This window comes from Pan paniscus, chromosome 19, assembly GCF_029289425.2.
Source record: "Pan paniscus chromosome 19, NHGRI_mPanPan1-v2.0_pri, whole genome shotgun sequence".
In the NCBI taxonomy this organism is placed as follows: Eukaryota; Metazoa; Chordata; class Mammalia; order Primates; family Hominidae; genus Pan; species Pan paniscus.
In genome coordinates this window covers 95,226,884-95,247,826 of record NC_073268.2, presented here as the reverse complement: position 1 = coordinate 95,247,826, position 20,943 = coordinate 95,226,884, and the positions used below count along the sequence as shown (strand labels likewise).

General features: G+C 56.0%; 1 protein-coding gene and 1 long non-coding RNA gene across 8 annotated transcripts in view; one reads left to right on the top strand and one right to left on the bottom strand.

The window, feature by feature from the left end:
- RBFOX3 (RNA binding fox-1 homolog 3) overlaps positions 1-20,943 on the top strand; it is a 528,100-nt gene that overhangs the window by 416,623 nt on the left and 90,534 nt on the right. For 5 of the 7 annotated variants that reach the window (XM_034943025.3, XM_034943029.3, XM_034943024.3 and 2 more), the window contains exon 1: positions 17,000-17,243. The exons of the other annotated variants lie outside the window; for them this stretch is intronic. In XM_034943025.3, coding sequence (XP_034798916.2) covers positions 17,139-17,243 — 105 coding nt within the window. In that variant the 5' untranslated portion in view covers positions 17,000-17,138. Of the gene's footprint in view, positions 1-16,999; positions 17,244-20,943 lie in introns of those variants that run through there. 7 annotated transcript variants of the gene reach the window in all.
- On the bottom strand, positions 14,069-16,954 carry LOC103786052 (uncharacterized). The gene is made up of 3 exons (XR_004667403.3): positions 16,815-16,954; positions 14,852-14,988; positions 14,069-14,383 (listed from the first exon to the last, which is right to left on the bottom strand). It is a non-coding gene; the product is annotated as an uncharacterized LOC103786052 (long non-coding RNA).

Below are 20,943 nucleotides of genomic sequence, written 5' to 3'. Positions count from 1 at the left end.
GTGACAGCTGGTGGCCCCCCTGCCTGCTGCCTGATCAAGAGGCTTTGGCTTTCCCTGGAGCCCCACCTTCTGACTCCCTGGGAGTGGCTGTGGTGAAGAGGGTTTGTCCAGCAGCTTGGGCACAGGCCACCTTGCTGATGATCTGTACACTCGGCTTTGGCCATCTGTCATCTCACTGGGCCTTGGGAAGTACTTAGGGAGGGTACTTTTCTCCCAATTTTTTTTTTTTTTTTTTTTTTTTGAGACGGAGTCTCACTCTGTCACCCAGGCTGAAGTACAGTGACGCAATATCGGCTCACTGCAACCTCTGCCTTCCGGGTTCAAGTGATTCTCCTGCCTCAGCCTCCCAAATAGCTGGGATTACAGGCATGTGCCACCACACCTAGCTAATTTTTTTGTACTTTTGGTAGAGATGGAGTTTCACCATGTTGGCCAGGCTGGTCTTGAACTCCTGACTTCAGGTGATCCACCCACCTCGGCCTCCCAAAGTGCTGGGATTACAGGCGTGAGCCACCGCGCCCGGCCCTTTTCTCCCCATTTTATAGATAAGGAAACTGAGATGTGGGAAGCTTTAGAGCGGTACTGTAGAATAGACACTCTCCTGACAGACTGGAGCATCAGGGTGGGTTTGTTCAGCGTGCTTCAGAAATCCTACAGCAGCAGCAATGTCATATCTGTGTCAATATGGTCACCAGGAGCCATGTGTGACTCTTGGAAATGAAGCTCATGCAACAAAGGGACTGAGCCTCACTTTTATTGGAGTTTAATTAAAGCTTTGGGGACTTCTTTGAGAGCATATCTAATTACTTCTTGAACTGGGACCAAACCAGTGTGTTCTAGGTCACCTGTTCCCACCACAGAGGTCACTGGCAGCCCTAAGTCTATGACTGGGTTCAGGCCATCCAGATGGCTGGCCTTCTCCTCTTCCTCAAGTCCCACCTGGGCTGATTTCCCCCACTGAGAGACCCCCAAGATCTGCAACTCCTGCAGTAGGGCGGTGGGCAGAGGGTTGGAGGCTCCTGGGAATGCTCCCTCCTCTGAGTCTGACCCTCCCACCTGCTGGAAGAAGAAGGGCAGGATGAATGAGAGCCAGGAGGTGCCGTGCAGGTGTGAAGTCCACCGGAAGGGGCTGGTGGGTGGTGCTGCCGAGGGTGGGGGGCTAGGGAGGTCTTTTCTGAAAGGCCCTTTACATTCTCAGAAGGCAGAGTGAGCCAGCCAGAGTGTGCCTTCCCATCCCCACCCTATGACCACAGCTGCACCCTTTGCTGGGCAGCTTTCACTCCATGGAGACAGCCCCCACTTGCTTCCCACTGTTTTCTGGGTCTCCTCCCTCTCTCCCTAAAAACCAGTTCTCAGTCAACAGCCTCACAACTGAGTTACAGGCAATGTTCAGCCTCACAAACTCAGCATCTTTGCAGGAGATAATTTGTATTTTAACCAGTGGGAAGCAGTAGAATATTAGGCATCAAAAAGCTCGGCCAGGTGCAGTGGCTCACACCTGTAATCCCAGCACTTTGGGAGGCCGAGGCGAGTGGATCACCTGAGGTCAGGAGTTCAAGACTAGCCTGGCCAACATGGTGAAATGCCATCTCTACCAAAAGTACAAAAAAAATTAGCTGGGTGTGGTGGCACGTGCCTGTAATCCCAGCTACTTGGGAGGCTGAGGCAGGACAATCGCTTGAACCCGGAAGGTGGAGGTTGCAACGAGCCTAGATCATGTCACTGCACTCCAGCTTGAGTGACAGAGCAAGACTCCATCTTAAAAAAAAAAAAAAAAAGAGAAAGTTCAAAAGCAGGGAGGCTTCTCACATCTCTAAAAGTCCTATCAGAGTGACCAGTGGCATGGGCAATACATCCTGGAAAGTCTGTGAACTTCTCCAAGCCTCAGTCTCCAGCTGTACCCATCTGTCCCACAGGCTTGAGTGAGGCATACTGAGGTGACATTTGTGAACTTTCTCCATGAGCTGGCAGGCGGGACACAGATGCCAGCGTTCCACTGTCACCTTAGCACTGAGTCCCGTGAGAGCTGGAAAGACATCCCCTGGGTCACCATCGCCAGGTGCAGGCTGTCCTTCCTGTCCGCACCTGTGCCTGCAAGGTCGCCTCATGTGGGATGGAGAGGTGCAGGGCAGGGGCGAGGGCAGAGGGCTGGCCAGAGGCGGTTGTCACCCATGAGTTCCCTTTCTGGTCTGGTCCAGTGTTGAGGATGGTCCAGCGATGCAACCGTAGCACTTCCGGGATGACAGCCCACCCCACACGATGCAACCGTAGCACTTCCGGGATGACAGCCCACCCCACACGACTCTCCTGACGCAGACAGAGGCACTCGGGGTGGATTCACTCGGCATGCTTAGGAAATCAGAAGCACGCGCCGCAGTCACAGATAGATGTTGTCTTGGTTGCCTGGTGCAGGGCAGACCCCCTTCCATGCCGGGAGTCGGGGGAGGTGAGGAAGGGCACAGAGACTCAGGCTTTTCTTTGGGTTTCCGGCTCCCTGCTTGCCCGTGGTTTGGGAGGTTAGATTGGTGTTTTCTCCATCTCTCCCTGCTGTACAAAGGGGAATGGAGTGGCATAAGGAGGAACTGCCCAGCTAGACACAAGCCCCGACCATCTGCAGCCCTGGCTGCGTGGAAGATGTGTCTGTAGAAAGAAATATCTGTTTTCTGGGCTTGGGAGGTGGCTCACGCCTGTAATCCCAGCACTTTGGGAGGCCGAGGTGGGCGGATCACTTGAGGTCAGGAGTTTGAGACCAGCCTGGCCAACATGGTGAGGCCCCGTCTCTACTAAAAATACAAAAAAAAATTGGCAGGATGTTGTGGCACATGCCTGTAATCCCAGCTACTCGGGAGGCTGAGGCAGGAGAATCGCTTGAACCTGGGAGGCAGAGGTTACGGTGAGCCGAGATCATGCCACTGCACTCCAGCCTGGGCGACAGAATGAGACTCTGTCTCAAAAAAAAAAAGAAAAGAAAAGAAAAGAAAAGAAAGAGAGAGAGAGAGAGAGAGAGAGAGAAAGAAAGAAAGAAAGAAAGAAAGAAAGAAAGAAAGAAAGAAAGAAAGAAAGAAAGAAAGAAAAGAAAAATCTGTTTCCTGGTTTGTCCCAGAGAAAAGAGTGCAGTGAATGGCAGTGTGGAGGGGAGGCAGAGAGTGACAGAGAGATGCACACACAAAGAAAGATGTAGCGGGAGACACAGAGAAGAGACAGACAGAAAACAGCATGTGGACAGCCCCGAGGGAGGGCTGCATGTGAGGATGCCTCTTATGTCTGCACCTGGCTTCCTGGGGAGAATCACAGCTCACAGGAACTGGTGCACCTCCTTCCATTTTACCCACACGTACCCAGCCACCCACATGGGCACAGCCTTAAAACAACACGCAAGGAGCTGCCACCATTCCTCCTGGGCAGATACCAAGCAGCCCCAGTGCCTACTACTTCCCTCTTAGCAGGTGTCAGTCCACCCGGGGTGCTGGGGGGCAGTGCAGAGAGGTGGTCTGTGGCTGGTTTCCACTTGGTGGGCCCCAGTACACTTCCACGGCACGCCCCTCACCACACCCATGTGAGTTCTGAGAATGCAAACCAGTTTGAGCATAATCCAGAACAAACAGTAATTAGGAAGGTAAACCCGATGTGAAAATAAGCATAATGCATTCCTAATTCAAATAAGAATTATCTGTAGACTCTCTGCTCTTTCTGAATCATCAGTGGAACGTTCCACTCCATTTGCATAGATAATTGAGAGTTAACTGTACTTTCTGTACCAAGGCCTAGGAGATGAGCAGGGCAAGTGCAGTCCATCCGGGTGAAGAGAGGAAATTTCATCGGCGGTCTCATCTGGGCACTGCAGAGAGAAGGGACCTAGAACAAAATCAGGCACTTGGGGAAACTCAATAAGTATTTGTTGAATTAATTACCATGATTTATTGAACATCTACTATGTGCCAGCTGGTTTGTATATGACATGTTTTTGAATCCTCACAAGGTATTGTGGGAATTCGATACTGAGAGAGGTACTGCCGTCCCATTCTGATAGACGCAGACACCAACACTGGAGATGTTTAGTTGCTTGCCCAGAGTCCCACGGGTGGTCGGGGCAGAGATGGGCTGGACTCCAGGTCTGTGACTCCCAGGCTGGAGCGGGCCCCACTTTCTGCTGGAGGAGGGTGTGAGAAACAGCTGTGGCTGGGTGTGTGGTAGAAGGTAGGAGATGCGGGACTACAGTCTTCTTAGGAGCTCAAGATGATCCAAGCTCCACTCTGCTGCTGTTTCTCCAGTAGAAGGGGGCAGTGACTCCGACCCCGCGTCCCGGCCTCCACTTCCCATCTTGGGACACTCCTCTACCCTGGGTTTCAGCTTCTCCATCCAACGAAATGGGAAGAATAATATTCACCCTCCCACTTCCTTCCCTCTGCCTTCAGAGGAGGCTGGGGTGGAGCATGAGGCTGAGGGTGCTCTGGGTGCCTGAGATCCGATTTGTCCAGGGCGTTCTGATGATGATAATTATCGCCATGCCCAGTTTCACTGGAATGGCATTTCCAAGGCCTCTCCTTCTACCTCGGAGAGAAAAATCAATAAGCTCACCCAGCAGCCAAATGCAAGCGAGTGCAGCCGCACGGGAGCTGGCCACTAGGACACTTTCTCCTAGCACAGGTCACAGGTTAGGAAGCAGAAGTATTTGCCTGTGAGCTCATCCCCAAACCCCAAAACAGAGTGCTGGTTTCCTGGTGCTGTCCGGTCATAGGGGAGGGAGCACAGAAGGAAAGCCACCCCCGCCACCCCACCACTGGCCTCAGCAGACACTGTGTGCCTGCACAGCTGCAATGGTAGGACAAAATAAGGAGGCCCCAGTCTCAGATATCAGGATAGAGCAGACAGAAACCAAGAAACATAGACTGAAATGGAGCAGACCCTGTTGCTGGGTGTCTGTGTTTTGGGATGGGGAGATCAGGGCGGGCTTCCTGCCCACACAGGCTTGCGTGCGGCCTTACTCTAAGAAGAGACCCAGTTGGCTTTGCATTTTGCATTTCTTCTTTTTTTTTTCAAGATGGAGTCTCACTCTGTCACCCAAGCTGGAGTGCAGTGGTGCAATGTCAACTCACTGCAACCTCTGCCTCCTGGGTTCAAGTGATTGTCGTGTCTCAGCCTCCTGAGTAGCTGGGACTGTACGCACGAGAGCCACCACCATGTCCGGCTTATTTTTTTGTATTTTTAGTAGAAACAGCGTTTCACCATGTTGACCAGACTGGTCTTGAACTCCTGACCTCAGGTGATCCACCTGCCTCAGCCTCCCAAAGTGCCGGGATTACAGGCACCAGCCACGGCACCCGGCCTGCACTTCTTCTTGAGAGGCTACCCGTGGCCAGGCAATGGGGATGATAGTGAGCTGATGTCGGTGGGGCTGAGCGGAAAGACATCTGCCCATGTTCTAGACCAGAGCTGCCCAATAGAAGCATAATGCAGGCCACACATGGAAATGCTTAACTCTTCAGCACCCACATTGAGAAAGTAAAACAAACAAACAAACAAAACTGGGGGCACTCAATTATACGCTTTATGTAACCCAATATACCTGAATATGATCATTTTGACATGTAATCTAGATACAAACTATTTTTTCACTCTTTTTATGGTCCCAAGTCATCAAAATCCCATGTGCATTTCACACACACACACACACACACACAGAGTGTCTCAATTAGAACCGGCCGTGTTTTAGCTCTGAATGCCCACATGTGGCCCGTGGCCCCTGCACTTAGCAGCACCAGGTCTACACAAAACTCTTGAAGAACCAGGAAGCAGTTTTTTTTTGTTTTTTTTCTTTTGAGACAGACTCTCACTTTGTCACCCAGGCTAGAGTACAGTGGCTGGTGCAATCTCAGCTCACTGCAACCTCCGCCTCCCAGGTTCAAGCAATTCTCCTGCCTCAGCCTCCCCGGTAGCTGGGACTACAGGCATGCCCACCATGCCTGGCTAATTTTTGTGTTTTTAGTAGAGACAGGGTTTCACCATGTTGGCCAGGCTGGTCTTGAACTCCTGACCTCAAGTGATCCACCCGCCTCAGCCTCCCAAAGTGCTGGGATTACAGGTGTGAGCCACCGCACCTGGCTTCCAGGAGGCAGTTTGTACCTAGATTCCTGGCAGAACCCCCTTGCTCGGAATCTGGGCTCCCTTATCACAGACTCCTGCTCCACCTCTCAGCCACTAAGGCTGAGCTGCAGAGGAGATCAGAGGCAAAGTCCATTTCTACCACAGCAGCTGTGGGAGCGAGGACAGCGCCATGTGAAAGGGGAGCAACATTGGTGTCTTCATGATAAAATCATCTCTGTTTTTTTACCAAAATTTTTTCCCAAGGAAAATGAACCCACAGGGCAGGGAGAACATCAGGGTTTCGGTGCTGCCTTCTGTCAGGCTCCAGCTGCACCACAGTGGGCCTTCCCCTCTGCTGGTGATGCCCTGGCCTTCCTCCCTTCCTGCTCTCCCACTCCCACCTCCTCCACCATCAGGCCTGCTCCCCTAGCCCGGAACACCTACCTCCCCCAGTGGTTTCCAGCCACCCTCCTGTGGGCCAGCATAAGTGATTCTCCTTCTAAATTGCCTCCCAATAGGCAGTGAGCAGACCACATTTTCCCCCTAGAGAAGAACTTGGCCAACTCAAGGCTCCATTGACCCTCTCCACAGCATTTACTCTCAAAAACACAATTCCAATACAGTAAAGATTCTAGTCTTCCCAGCGTGGATTTCCAATTACCCACACTCAGCCAAGTGGCAGCCACTTCATTATAATTCTGTACTTGCCATATAGAATTCCCATAAATTTGCTGTTAATTTTTAACCACTGCATCCTTCTCTTAGAAAGTGTAGCAATAATTTGAAAATCCATAGACAATATTTTTAAGTGGATAGAGGCAGAGCAGGGGGAATAAATCCAATGGGGCTGGGTTTAGAGAATATCCTAATAAAACAGCAGTAGGGGGTTGGTGTGGGGAGGTGAGTATGGGGCTTCCTCCAACTTCAATGCAAACATTTCTTCCTAATATATGGTGTGTTGGTGGCAGCAAGGATTGATCAGAGTCTGATCCGGGAAGATCCTGCTCTTAAATGAGAATGGCTGTGTGCACCAGGTTCTCTGTTAATAGGCACATTCCCTGCCCACACTGGGAGGTAATTTACAAGCCCGGCTTCCGAGTGTAATCTCTCCACATTGTGCTGCTCCCCGGTGCCTCCCAAATTGCAACATGGACCAGGTCTATAAAAGGTGTTTTGGAGGAAATGGCAGCCATGCCAGCATGCCTGCCCCTGCCCCCACCGAGCAAGTGAACACCCAGATGCTCAGCAGAGGAATTAGCCTGCCTTTCAGGAGATGCTGAGGCAAGTTGGAAGCGGATGAGGTTCAGCCAGGAAGGAAACTGTTGGCCCCACAGAAGCCCTGGGCACCAGGGGCTGGCACAGAGGCCAGACAGATAGTCCTCACAGCAGCCTGCTTCCCTCTGGGGGTCAGGGATGGAAAAAGCTGGATCTCCTAAAGGGAGACAGAGCCAGTGAGAGTGTGCAGGGCCCCAAAGGGAGCAGCAGGCTAACTCAATAGGCGAGGATGTTTTGGTAAAAGGTGGCCATCAGCAGGGCTAGCCGCTGGCCACCTCTGCAAAACAGAGAGTTCACTGACACCCATGCTTGTTTGGGCCCAGGGAGACAGAGGTGTAGGCAGCCACGGCAGCTCCAGGGTCTGGCTGGAGCTGTCCCTGGTGCTGACGGTCTCACTCTCGTGCCCGGTCCTTCCAGCTCTCGTTCCATGCTGCCGGGAGGGTTTCAGCCATGGACATCCACATCCAGCCCCCGTGTCCACCCCTAGAAAAAGGAGCTATTGGCTCCAAGCTGGGAGGGTTATCAGGCAGCAGCAGCAATAAGAAATTGGGCCACAGAGCGATTTGAAGGTCCTGGTGTTTGATCTATTGCGGGGCTGGCTCCTTGCAGCTTTGCTGCTCCCGAGTTTGGTGACCTGAGAGAATTAAAGCTGCCTTAAATACAGTCTCTGTTGGCTGTATATTAATCAAGCAGGAATCAAAAGTCACAGCATCCTAGGGAAGTAAGAGCAGGAACAGACGGCTCCCCCCCATCCTGATGCAGCAACTCTCAGTGGGAGGAAAGGCCGGGAGCTGCTAAGAGCAGCACAGGGCCCTCAGCTGGCTGCCAACTTCCCACACCTCCTTGCCAGTGAATTCTCAGAAACCTCATGCCTTGGAACTGGAGAGTTGTGTTGGGGCCAAAACATCGCTGGACCCCAATGCTAGAGTGGATCAGGAAAGGGGAGGGATTTTCCTCCCAGGATCAAGAGGGAGGAGACGGTAGGGGGTTGGCAGGGGTGGCAGCCTCAGAATAGCTCCACACCTAACTCAAGACAAGCTCCCACACCCCCACCAGATAGGCACTTCACCTGCTCTTGGGCAACTTTTAGGGACTAAAACACATCAGCATCCACTGCCCCATCTCTGCTCACCGGGCAGCAATTCACACAACTTCCCTGGTGTATCTTAGGCTGCCGGGAGGGAAGAGGCTGCCCAGGGTCCTGCCTAACCCTGCCTTCTCCTTGCTCTCAAAGCCTGAGAAAGGAACTCTTATCTGGCCTCTGTCATTGTGGAGGTGTGGGGAGGTGAGTCTGTAGGTTACCGTCTGCATCTGTTCCTTTGCTTCCTGGCAGATAGGCTCGTCCCCACTCCCTTGAGTCCTGGGACAAGCTCAGCTCCCATGAGGCTTCGTTAGAAGGACCTTGCACCCCTACCTCCCGCCGCCGGCCGCCTCGTCACTCCATGGCCCGGCCCCTGTCTGCAGCTTGGCACTGGCTGCCTAGCAGTGCATCGGCCTCCCCAGGGCCACGCACTCTGCCAGGACAGTAATGCCTCTCCAGGCCTTTGTGTGCCTCGGGCTCCTAATGAGCTTTTAATGAGCGACGCTTTGGCTTTAGGGGGCATGCAGGGGCAGGGGATGAGCAGAGTGCCCGCCCCTCACATTCTGTTTCCCGAGGCCTTGCGGTTGCTTTTTAACTCACTGAGTGCTGGGGCTGGGGCTACAGGCAGCTGCTTTTTCCAGAGTCTTTCAGGTTTGGTCAGAGTTTGAAGGTCCTAGCTTCAGAGTCACCGAGTGCTGGGGCTGGGGCTACAGGCAGATGCTTTATCCAGTCTTTCGGGTCTGTTCAGAGTTTGAAGGTCCTAACTTCCCAGTCCTGGGGTGCGGGGTACCCCCGGGCCACCATTCCCTCTCTACAGTGCTGCACGTGCTCTCCACGTGGCCTCTCCTTGCCCAGTGCTGGAGGAAGGGATATTGGTTTCTCTGTTAAGTAAGATTTTCTAAAAATTGATGGCAAATGGGAGCACCCAGCCACTTCACTGCTGGAGGTGGACCCTTGCTGCCTCTACCCAGGGGTCAGCTCAGACCCACCTGCTGTTGATGGAAGAACAAACCTTGACCTCTTCCCATGGGTCTCTACTCAGGAACCCTGAATGCTGTTTCCTCAGTTCAATTCTAACCAAACATGGTGCAAATTCATGCCGGCCATAGCAATGGGAGCTACCCAAATTGTACCCACATTGTGTGTACAGTCTTCCCTTTTGGACACCCTGAGAGTGCAGGGCTCCTGTTCCCCATGGGTATGCAAGAGCTGGGCTCACTCAGCCCCCTCCCTTTATGCACGGCTTTGCTCTACAAATTTTGGTCAGTGGCCCCAGTCCCTCCTGGGAGCTACAGGGAGTGGCAGTGGCTTCAGCTTCTGGTCTAAGCTCCCCCTTGTCACTCTTTCAAAGCCTTCACCCTTTGAATAAAATTAAGACGGAAAAGATTTGTGTACCACATGAGGCAGAGTTTCTTGGCAGTCAGGGTGATAAAAACCTAACTGGGCTCCCCGGAGAGACAGCAGGGTCTCCCCCAGTGGAGAGCTTCAAGGGGAAAAAAAAGAGAGCACGTGTCTCTGAAGGCTTTGGTGTCTGCCAGCTAGAAGGCCGGGGACTGGGCGACGTGATGCCACTTCCCCTTCCAGCCCCATCACTCCTGTCCCTGAGGACTCCTTTCTTCTTCTTCACTCTGTTTTTTGTTTTTGTTTTTGTTTTTGTTTTTTTTTGGTGAGACAGAGATTTACTCTTGTTGCCCAGGCTGGAGTGCAATGGCGCGATCACGGCTCACCGCATCCTCTGCCTCCCAGATTCAAGTGATTCTCCTGCCTCAGCCTCCCGAGTAGCTAGGATTAAAGGCATGCATCACCACGCCTGGCTAATTTTGTATCTTTAGTAGAGATGGGGTTTCACCATGTTGCCCAGGCTGATCTCAAACTCCTGGCCTCAGGTGATCCACCCGCGTTGGCCTCCCAAAGTGCTGGGATTACAGGCGTGAGCCACTGCACCCAGGCTTCACTCTGTTTTTTGATTGGGGGAAAGAGGTGACCTCAAACAAGAGGCTGGAGTTGACCCTGATGCTGAAGGAGAGCAAGTGGGGGAACCAAGAGTGATGTTAGTGGTGCGTGCCTCCTGGGTGGGCTGCGTGGAGCAGCGAGTGATATGGGTTTTCCTTGGCTGGTATGATCCCTGCCCTGGCAGGAGCAGAGGCTGTCATCAGTCATGTCTGCAGTGGGGGCCCAACCATCCAAGGGCACTTCACTGGATACCCAGTCCGAGCTGAAGTCATCATCTCCAAGCAAATATACAACTTCCCAAGCCATTCAGGACTCTCTTTTCTGTAGCCATCTATGGTCTGGGCACAAGGGCACACATGCACAGGCTTGGGCAGGACAGGAGGGCTCGGGGCTGGTGGGTCAGCTGAGCGCGGGGTGAGGGCCCAGGAAATTGGGCGCTGCATGGAAGATCAGCTAGGAACGCTGAGGAAGGGCTTCCTTGGTCTAGCAGCAGCTCCTCTCCTTGGCGTCATCACAGGGCTCAGCAACCCACTGAGTCCTCGCGCCCTCCTGCCTAATGAGAAAGAGGAAATTCGAGATAATTGCTGCACAGACAGAGCGGCGGTGTGATTAGTAAACGCCCAAGCTATTGCAAATGACTATTACATTAACGGATTTGGTTTGGGGTTGATCCTGTTAGGAGAGAGAGCCAAGGGCTAACGATGAGTATGTTCACAGAAGGGCATGAGCCCAGCACAGTAGTCGAAGGGAAGAAAAGGGCTCCCGTAAATCCAAGTTCCAAGTCTTGCCTTCTGGCCCAGACGCTGCCTCTAACTGGTTGTGTGACCTTGGACCACCTCTGTGATCCTAAAAGGGTCATGATATATGGAATGGGCATCATTACACCTTCCCTACCTAACTTGTGATGATCAGGTGAGATACATGAAGGCTCTTTGAAAAGGTTAGGAAAGCACTGAGCAGATACAAGGTATTGTTACAGTTAGCAATCAGTAATAATAAACTGCCATTCTCCCCCTTTGTGTGCTTCTGTTCCTGGGAAGTTTAAGCAAATGGCCAGGCTCTTGAGCCTTCAGATGAGAGACAGAAATCAAAGTGCCCCTCTCTTCCTTTGGCTTCTGTGGGATTCTGAGCCCAGTTTGCCAAACGGTGGCTTGGCCACAGCTGGCACTGAAGACCAAAGATCTGTTTCTCCCAGGCTCTGCTCAGCCCAGGCTGTCTCCTTGCCAGGAGCTCATGGCCCAGATGCAGCAGGAGCTTGCAACGAGCTTTCCAGGGCCGCAGCTTCCAAGGCCTCTTACCCACCAAGCCCTGGGGTGGAACATCACAGTGCTGGCTGCTTTCAGATGTTCCTTTTGCTTGGTGTAGAGCTTGCTCCCCTTCCACAGAAGAGGAGAAGGGAGAAGTCCTGGGGGCTCATTTAAAATAAATAAAGCTTGCCAACAGTGCTGAGTGGAAGGAGCAGAGTGAGCGGCACCCACAGCCCCTTCTCTGAGCGCATTCCTCCGGCTCCTGGGCCCCCGAGGGGAGAGGAACTTGCAAGAGAGAGATGTGCTTATAACTGCAACCCTGTGCAACTCCTGGCTCTGCCCATATATCTCAAGTGTGCCCTTCGCTTTCAGTCTCCCTGTATTTATTATGTTTAATTTTGCTGGGACATGGTTGTAAGTGAGACGGATGGACCCGAATGTGGCTGGCAAACGCCTCTTAATTAAACAGATAAATAAACTTCCTTTGCACACCGATTTACTTTTGCTGCAGTCTCTGCTGGGGCCAGGGGGACAGTGCCAGTGGATGGGGGGCCCCCGCTGAGCCGGAAGGTGGGTGCTGGCCCCGGCACCTGGGCTGGGCTTAGCTTTCCCTCTGCACTGCTGAGGACCCCTGGCAGAGGGAGGCAGAGGGGGTTGGGGGTGGGGAGCACCCCAGCAGCCCTTCCTCGCAGGCCAGCCGGTGAAGATGGTGTGAGTAGGCCCTCTGCTGGCCACCTCCAGCGAGGCCTCGCCTGCCAGGGCTGCACCGACGGCTCATCCCTGGGCTTGCTTCACCCCTGCTTGCAGGGACCCTCTGCCGGCTTTTCTGCCCTTCTGGGGAGATTAAACAGGCCAGAACAAAGTGGAAGCAGCCCCCGACTCCTGATATAAGGAAGCCGCCTCCTCTGGGAATGTGAGAATTTCTACATTTTTTTAAAAAAGGCTGACGAGTTTCCCATCCCCAAGCTGACCTTGCCCCATGGTGTCTGCTGGGTTTCCCATCCCCAGCCTGACCTTCCCCCATGGTGTCTGCTGGGTTTCCCATCCCCAGCCTGACCTTGCCCCATGGTGTCTGCTGGGGGCATCCCATGAAAGCCTGAGTGGGGGCTTCTCCTTGACTCCAACCTGTTGCCCTGGCTGCTGAATTGGGACATTAATTCCCCTGCAAAGTGTTCCATGGTGATACAGGACTCCAGCTGGTCAGAGTGGCTTCTTGGCTCTCCCCACACCCCATCACACACACACAGGCATGCACACATCCTCCCATCCCTGAGCCATGCCCACCTCACCCCACTGTGGAGATCCAGTTCTGCCACTCTGCCTCTTTCGTCCCCCAGTGCTCATGCCCAAGCCCAGGTCAAATACCCCAGGGCTGGGGCAGGAAGGTCTGGCTCTGCGGAAAGCACGATGTATTTGTCGATGAAGGCTCGGCTTGGCGCGGCCAAGCACAGCTGCAACCAGAGACTGTGAGCTCACTCCTTGTCCTGGGAGCGCTGCTGCCAAGCTGCACACTGTCCTCACGGCACAGGGGAAGCCTGAGGATGGTCGGCCTGGGCGCCTGGAGGGGGAAAGAGGGGCAGGAGGATGAGGAATTCACCTCCCTTCCTCCCCTAAAGGGAGTGTGGAGTTGCTTCCTTTCTACTATGATTTGCCATGTGCCACCTTGGGAATTTCCAAAGGACATGGGTAGGGGTCAGAAGAAACACTCCCCCAAGTCATCTGACCACAGGACTCATTTGGCCCACCTTTTGTTAAAAACACAGGCCACCTTGGAGGCTAGTATTCCCCTGCATGCCTTTTAGCAAATGCTCTCCCAGGGAGAATCCTGTGTGTCCATTTCACAGAGGTACACACTGAAGAGATTCAGGGCATCTGGCAAGGTTACGTGGGCCAGAATTTCCCAGGCAGGCATGCTCAGGGAAGCTGGGGAAGACACGCCCTGCCCAACTGGAGGAGAGGCAGTGCCTGCACCCTCCAAGGCCCCTGCCAGGGAAGGTGACATAGGATGGGGGCAGGAAGGAGCCAGGAGATCTCCAAAGCCTTGGAACCATCGGAACCTTTTGAGGTGCCTCCCTTGCCTGATATTTATAGTGGTGCCCAGGAGCGCAGAAATAATTACAGCTCAGTTCCTGCCTGCCTAACAAGGCCCTTCTCAGATTCAGGGCGAATGGGGTATTTTTTCTTGCCTCTTTTTTTAAGTAGCGAATATTAGCACTGGAGTGACAGCTCCTCCCAGCACGCAGCCTCCCTCCGCCCCAGAGCGGGGGCAGCACAGCCACCAGGAGCACAGGCTTCCCCCACCCCCTGCTCAGGGCCACCCACCCCAGTCCACAAGGCACCAGGGACTCGGGAGGGCTGCATGGGGCCTGGGGAATCTGAAAAACTTTGTACCGCCCTGGCGCCAGGTACTGGAGGTAGGAGGTGATGAGGGCATGGTTCCTGCCGGTGGGGTCCGCAGAGTCAGGCCTGCGCGACACTCTGAAACAATCACAGCGGAGCGCTGAGGTGCGTGCTGTTCGCTAACTGGCTCGTGCTGAAGCACAGCATAACAGCCACTGTCCCAAGAAATAAGCCAAACACACACGTTCAGATCCTTTTTCTGGAGGTATTATTTTCATTCCATTCTGCTATTCTCAGTCCTCTCTCTCTGGAGCTGGGTGTGATGAGCCGCCTGATGGAGGCAGGTGTCCAGACATGCTCCTGGGCCCAGTGCAATCTGGAGGTGAGGCTGGAAGGCAGGTGGCTGGGCAGAGAGGCACACAGGTGACCAGATGCAGGGCTGCCAGAAGTGATGCAGATGCAGATAGTGGGGACCACCCTGGCTTTCTTTGGGCCAATGACTGAGCTCAGGGGTCCAGGAAACCTTCCCTGGCCACACCCCAGATCTGAGCTCTCCCTGTCCTGGGCTGTCAAAGCTCTCAGTACATTAGGCTGCAGTCTTCGTTTACAAGCTTGGTTTCCCCCACTAGACGGTATGCTCGCTCCAGGGCAGAGAACTTGATTTCTGCAGCCCCAGCACCGAGCACACTGTCTGCATATAGTGGGTTCTCAATAAGGAAAAACAGTAGCGTTGACTCAAAAAGTGGCTCTGTGTCAGGCATGGCTTAGGAAGCACTCCCAAATCCCTTTCTGGAGGGGATGAGGCTTGGATTCCACAGGAGATACTTGGTCATAATGGTCATAATGGCAAATTAATAAGCAAATGACTCACAGGCAGGGGGGATCTGGAGCCTGGGTTTACGCTGAATGCTATGTGGCTGTCCCAAATTCCTGAGCATCCTCCAGGGAAGGTGCAGCAGGGCAGTGGTGACGGACAGGTGCCCAGAGAAGACAAAAGAGGGATGGCTTCTGGAACAAGCAAGGACAACCTGACTCGGGAGGGAGGCAGCAAGGGCCACTCCAGGGCATCACGCTCACGAGGAGCCCTTCTGCAAGGCTCAGGTGGCAAATGCTACAACCCACCTCATCTTCCTGGCCCAGGCACGCCCGGCCCTTGTGCTGGGACCCCCACCACTGTCCTAGGCTGGGAAACCAAGTTACTGATAGCAGGGAGGGCCTCATAAAGTCCATGGCCAAGACCCTGTGGAGCCAGCCAAGCCCCCTATCCTTGTCCTGTGCCAGCACCACCCCAGAGGGAACACAGAGCAGGATTGCAGGTCAGACCACAGGGCTAGATGGCCAGCTCGCCTGCCTCGTCTCTCCCCTGAGCCTTGTCTCTTCCCCTGTCTGCCTCCCTCCCGGACTCCACATCCCAGCTCCTCTACGAAGAAGATGAACAAGGGGCACCTGAGAGAACAGGTGCCTGCACCTACCTGCCTTGTTCAAATGGAGCCTCCTAAACTGGGCGTGGAGAGGCCACCCTTCTCTCCCTCCCTTCCTTGTTCCCTCTTCCTCAATGGCCCTCAGGCCACGTGTCCTGCAGTGGGTGCAACAGGGATCTCAGACAACATCTGACCCATCTCTCGGGCTGGATGTGGAAACCAAGGCCCCAAGGGGACAATCGACCTTCCTGAGATCACACAGCAAGTGAGGGTCCGACATGACTGCCGGGCCAGCCGTCTCCCCACTGCCAGGTGGCCCCAGGCCTGCCTTCCTCCAGCTCAGGGCTCACTGTCTGCAGTGAGAGGAGGGGAGTCACAAGTGCCCTAAGGTAGGACAGGTGCATTCAGAATGGGTACTGGGTGCCTGGGATCTGCCCCTTTCCTGGAAGGCGTGAGGTTAGGCATGACCCCACTGGCTCTGCCTCTGACAGTGGCCACTGGCAGCCCATCCCTCTTGCAGCCAAGCTCACCTGTGGCTTATCCTGGTAAACTGAGCCTGATCCAGGGGGCCTCTGGTGAGTGTGGACTCGGGGCAGGCCAGTGGGTGTGTGTGTGGCCGCTGAAGCTGCAGGTGTGTGCACAGTCACAGTGGTGGAACAAGGGGCACTGCCGAGACCTCTGCCACATGCTGAATGGGGCAAGGAGGTGGGGACCTATGCACGCCTGTCCCGTGGGAGCGAAACACGTCAAGTCCAGTGTGTCTGGGTACAGGGAGGGGAGGATGCATTGTGGCCGGTGCCCGTGTCCCCCACCCCCATCTAAGTAGCCACAAGACCAGGTGCCTGTGGCAGGAGGCTGGGATGTATGATGGGGTCTGGGGGCCAGCAGGAGGGCAGGAGACGCTCCTGGAGGCTCTGGTTGGATTTCCAAGCCCTGGGCAGCCAGAGAAGCCTTCCCCAGCGCGGAAGCCTCTGCGTAGATGCCCTCATTACATCACCGACATCCCCGCCACTGAGCCGGCCTCCCTTAGGAAAGGCGCTTCTCTGAACGCGAAACAGGACGAGGCGCCTTCCGGTCGGTCGGCCGCAGAGCCGGCGGAGCGGCTCCTCCTCTCCGCAGCGGCCGGAGAACGGAGCGGGGGCAAAGGGAGATTCCAGACCCCCCAGGCCGGGAGCAAGTGCTGGCAACGGGGAGGAGGAGGGGCGCGCAGGGGCCCGAGCGTGGGAGGGCGCGAGGGAGGGCTGCCCCGGTGCCGGCGGGCGAGGGGTTAAGTGTGGGATCAGCTGTTGTGCCGTCGCTCCGGATTCTCTTCCCTCCGCGCGGGGCTCCGTTTGATGTTGGAGTACGCCAGGGACTCCCCCTCCCACCGCTACACACGCGCGCACACGCGCGCACTCACACACGCACACGCACCACTCTTTGCAGACAGGGCTCCGGAGGCTCCAAAGTGACTGACTCCTGCTCTCGCCCGCTCGCCCGATCTCTCGCGCACAGACTCTCTGGCCGTATTCTCGCGCGCGCTCTCTCCAGCCTCCCCGCCCGGGCAGGGGGAACACCGGGCAGAGGCGCGCCGCTCTCCTTTCGATGCCTCCCTCTTAAAGAGCGCCACAAGGGGGAGGGGAGGCCCAGAGGAGGAGGAGGAGAGAGACCGGGAGGGCGCCCGGGAGGCAGGGCGCGCGCACACTCCGAGGGACGCAGCGAGCGCAGAGCCGCCGCCGGGCGCCCCCCTGCCGCCCCATGCTGTGCTCCATGGCGAACTCGGGCTGCCTCCTGCTGTCCAACTCCGGCAGCATGCTCCCGCACTCCGTGCCCTGCCCGCCCGCCTTCCTCTACCTCCAACAGGTAAGCGGCCCCTCGCCCGGCCCCGGCCCCCGGCCCGGCGCACGTGCGCCCCGCGCTGCCGCCCACGCCCCGCACTTGGCCGCCTCTGCGCCGCCGCCGCCACCGGTGGCCCGCGCTGCGCTCCCCGCGTCATGGCGCCGGGGCTGGGGCAGGGGGAACTGCGCCCCTGCGCGGCGGCCGAGCGCGGGGGCGCCCAGGGCGCGCGCGGCGCGGGGCGGGGGGGCCGGAGTTTGGGGCGTCGCTCGCAACTTTTCCGAAGGCGCGGGAGGGGGCGGCGGGCGGAGTCTCCGGGGAAGCCCGAGGGGAGGGGGCGGGGGTTCTCGGCGCCCGGGTCACTTTGGGGAACTTCGCGCCGGGCAGCTGGGGACTCGGGGCGGGGAGCGGGGCATCCTCCCTGGCAGCGTCGGGAAAGCCGGGGGGCGCGCAGAGGCGGCGGCGGGGGCGCCGAGCTCTGCTGCAGCGCAGACCGCGCGCCGGGCCTCCGGGGACGCGGGGGAGGCGGGCCACCCGCCTGGCGAGGGAGGCCCCAGGAGCTCTGGCCGGGGAGGGGGCTGGGGCCAGACTTTTGCAATCTTGGGGGCTGCGCAGGAAGTTCCGGCTGGCGAGTTGGGGTTGGGTGGGGGCAGGAAAGTCGGCGACTCTGAGCCCCCAGATCCCCAGGATGCCCCGTGGGGAGGTGCGCACAGAGCATCAGCAGCCGCCTGCCCGCCGGCCGGGGCGTTGGGGGAGGGGACGGGGGTCCTGCGCTGCCACCCAATGCGGAATTAGTGCAGTCCCAGGCCTGCACTGGGGACAGAGGGGGACTCCCTCGTCTCCCCCAGGCCTCTCGGCCTCTGTGGGCCGCAGTTCCCGGCGCCAGCCTGGCCCGGGCTTCAATACCCTGGCCTCACCCACCCTGGCTTCCCACATCTCTGGGCCTGTCTCTCCCTCCTGACGCTGTGGCGTCTGCCTTGTTTTCGGTTCCCACCCTCACCCTCTGCTTGGGCCTGCAGGGGTGGGGGCGGCTGCTGGAGGAGCCTGGTGGGATTGTGCGCGTTTCAGGCTCATCCTGGGGCCTGCAGAGCCCAGTGAGAGGGGTTCCCATAGGACGCGTTCCGCACCCCGTGTTGGGGGCTTCGAGACTGGAGAGAGAGAGTACAGGGTGCCCACCCCAAGGAACCTGGCCAGGCCAGGCCAAGAGTCTCCATGAAGATGTCTCCCCACCCCCGCCTCCATGCACACGTTGGAGGAGAAATGGAGAAGAGTGATTGTGTGTGTGTGTGTGTGTGTGTGTGTGTGTGTGTGTGTATGTTTCTTGGAGACAATGAGAGACTCTAGGGGTCTGGGCCTTTGGGTGATGGGTTCTTACCCGTTTGTGCCCCTTGGCCCTCCAAGGAGCTATAGAAGGTGGTTTAAGGTGGAGCAATGGACAGAGAAGGCAAAGATGGGACCTTCCGAGCTGGCCCAGGGCAGCTAGCCCCTGGGCACTTGGGTCAGCCCGTTACAAGGGCCCATGCATGAGGGACTGCCAAACGTAGCAGCCGCAGAGGGACGGGGGAACTGTGTGATGGTCAGGAGCAGAGGCTGGTGCAGGAGCAGCGGGTGGCCAGCAGTGGCAGAGGGTGGCCGGCAGTGGCAGAGGGTGGCCGGCAGTGGCCTGCAGCCCAGGGCCCTTGATCTTTGGTGCCATCTTCCCAGGACCACCTGTGACATCTGGGGACTCCTGGACACAGCCCAGGAGCCACTGGGGAGCCCCCAAACTGACAGGCAGGAAGTCATCCAATCCCAGGCCATGGCCATTGCCCTAAATTCCCAGTTGACACTGAATCACAGGGAGTCAGGATAGGCCTCCGAGGTCAGGTTCCCAGCCCCTCCCGGTTTTCCATGAGCATAGGACTGACTTGGGAATCTCTGGGGTGGCCAGGTCAGGTTATTGGGGACAGATCTGCCGTACAGCCACCCAGGCATGGCAGGAATGTCCCAGGCAGCAGGAAGTGCAGCTCTGGGTTCTGCAGGTAGAGTGTAGGATTTAGAGTAAGGGTCCTGGCCTGGAGACCAATCCATGGTTTATTGATTCTGTTGTCTTAGTTATCACCACTCTGAACCTCAGTGTCTTCCTTGAATGACATAGTCCTCACAGGCTGAATGTGAGGGCTGAGTTAAGATGAAGTAGAGGCAAGCCTCCGAAAAATGGCAGCCACACATTTGGCGCTGTCTCGGTAGAATTAGACCGGCGCTCATAGTTGGGGTGAGTCCACCAACATGACCCACGGGGAAGACACCCCGATTTCTCCAGGGCTAGGTGAATGCATCCCTGACTTGTGGCATTTGGAGCTTTCTGTAGGGGCAGTGGGAAGGCAAAAAGATGTCCACGGAGCCATAGCCATCCCGAATTGTCCCTGGGAAAGCCAGAGCCTGCTGTTGTGCCGGGCTTTGAGCATTCACTTTCCTTCCCTCGCCCGCGGCTGTTCTGCTGGGGTGGTTGGCCATGTGTCTCGGTGGACTCCGGAAAGGTCTAGAATGCAGCCATTTCCTGGCTATTTGTGGGTGTATGTTTTTAGGCGAGCACACACAGCTGGGGCGGTCCAGAACCGTTAAGAAACAAATAATGACATTTAGTTTGGGAACCCGCTTATCCCAAACCACCTTTGGAATGAGCCAGAGCCTGCAGCAGCCCCTGGAGGTAAAGGCCGCAGGAGGAGGGGCCTGGGGCTGTACCCGCCAGGCCTCTAGAAATGAGAGCCTGCGGTGCTCCAGCCTCCCAGGTGGGGGCTGCAGGTCCTCTGCGTGAGTGAGTGTTGGCGCCATATGTAGGCTGTACATTCAATCTCAACAGCACATTTGATAACAAGAGCGGGAGCAAAAGACGTGAAATCAAGCAAGACGAGACATAGTTTGAGGCACATTAAGATGCAGCATTTAAACAGGCTTTCTAAGCCTATAGTCTTTCACACTGGAAATTACCAACTAAAACCTCACCCAGTGGAATTCCGTTCTACTGAAGCATGAGCCTTTTCCTGCTGCCTTGGGTTGGACCCTAGGTAGGCTGGGGATGGGGTGTGTCCCTCCTGAGACACAACAGTTCTGTGATTAATTAGAGGCACTTGTTGTTGGTCCCTCTGTCATCTCAGCCCCTCTGCCAGCAGCGGAGGTGATATGTCTGAGTTCTGACCATCCCGGGATGATTTCGGATCATCTGACACCAGGAGAACTCCAGCTGTGCATTGGGCTCTGGCGTTTGTTAAGAGCTCATGAGGGGTGACCCTGGGCCGCACTCAGTTCATGCCCTTTGAAGCTTTCCTGCCCACTCAGCCCACCTCCAGGAGCCCCACTTGGGCGCCAGCCTAGCTCCCTGGAGGGCAGCCCGGTGCCGTGGTCCCCCCACATCTGACCCCTCCTAGGAACCCTGAAGCTTTTGTTGCTGGTGCATGATGGCCAGTGAGGAGGGTTGGGGCTGATATTGGTCACCTTTCAGGGCAAGAAGGAGCTCATCTGAAAATCTAGACCATCAGCAGGACTCCCTGGGAGGCCCTGGCCTGGGATCCGGCGGAGCAAGTTTGAGAGGATAGGAGGAAAAAACCCCAAGCTCGAAAAATGGGATTTTGTCACGGTAATTACTTTATTATTAAACTGCAGTCTCCTATAAAAGAGAATCTTATTCCATCCGATTGCAAGCCAGTAAATGGCTCCGGGGGAGAGGGCTGTGAGTGCCTTGAAGTAT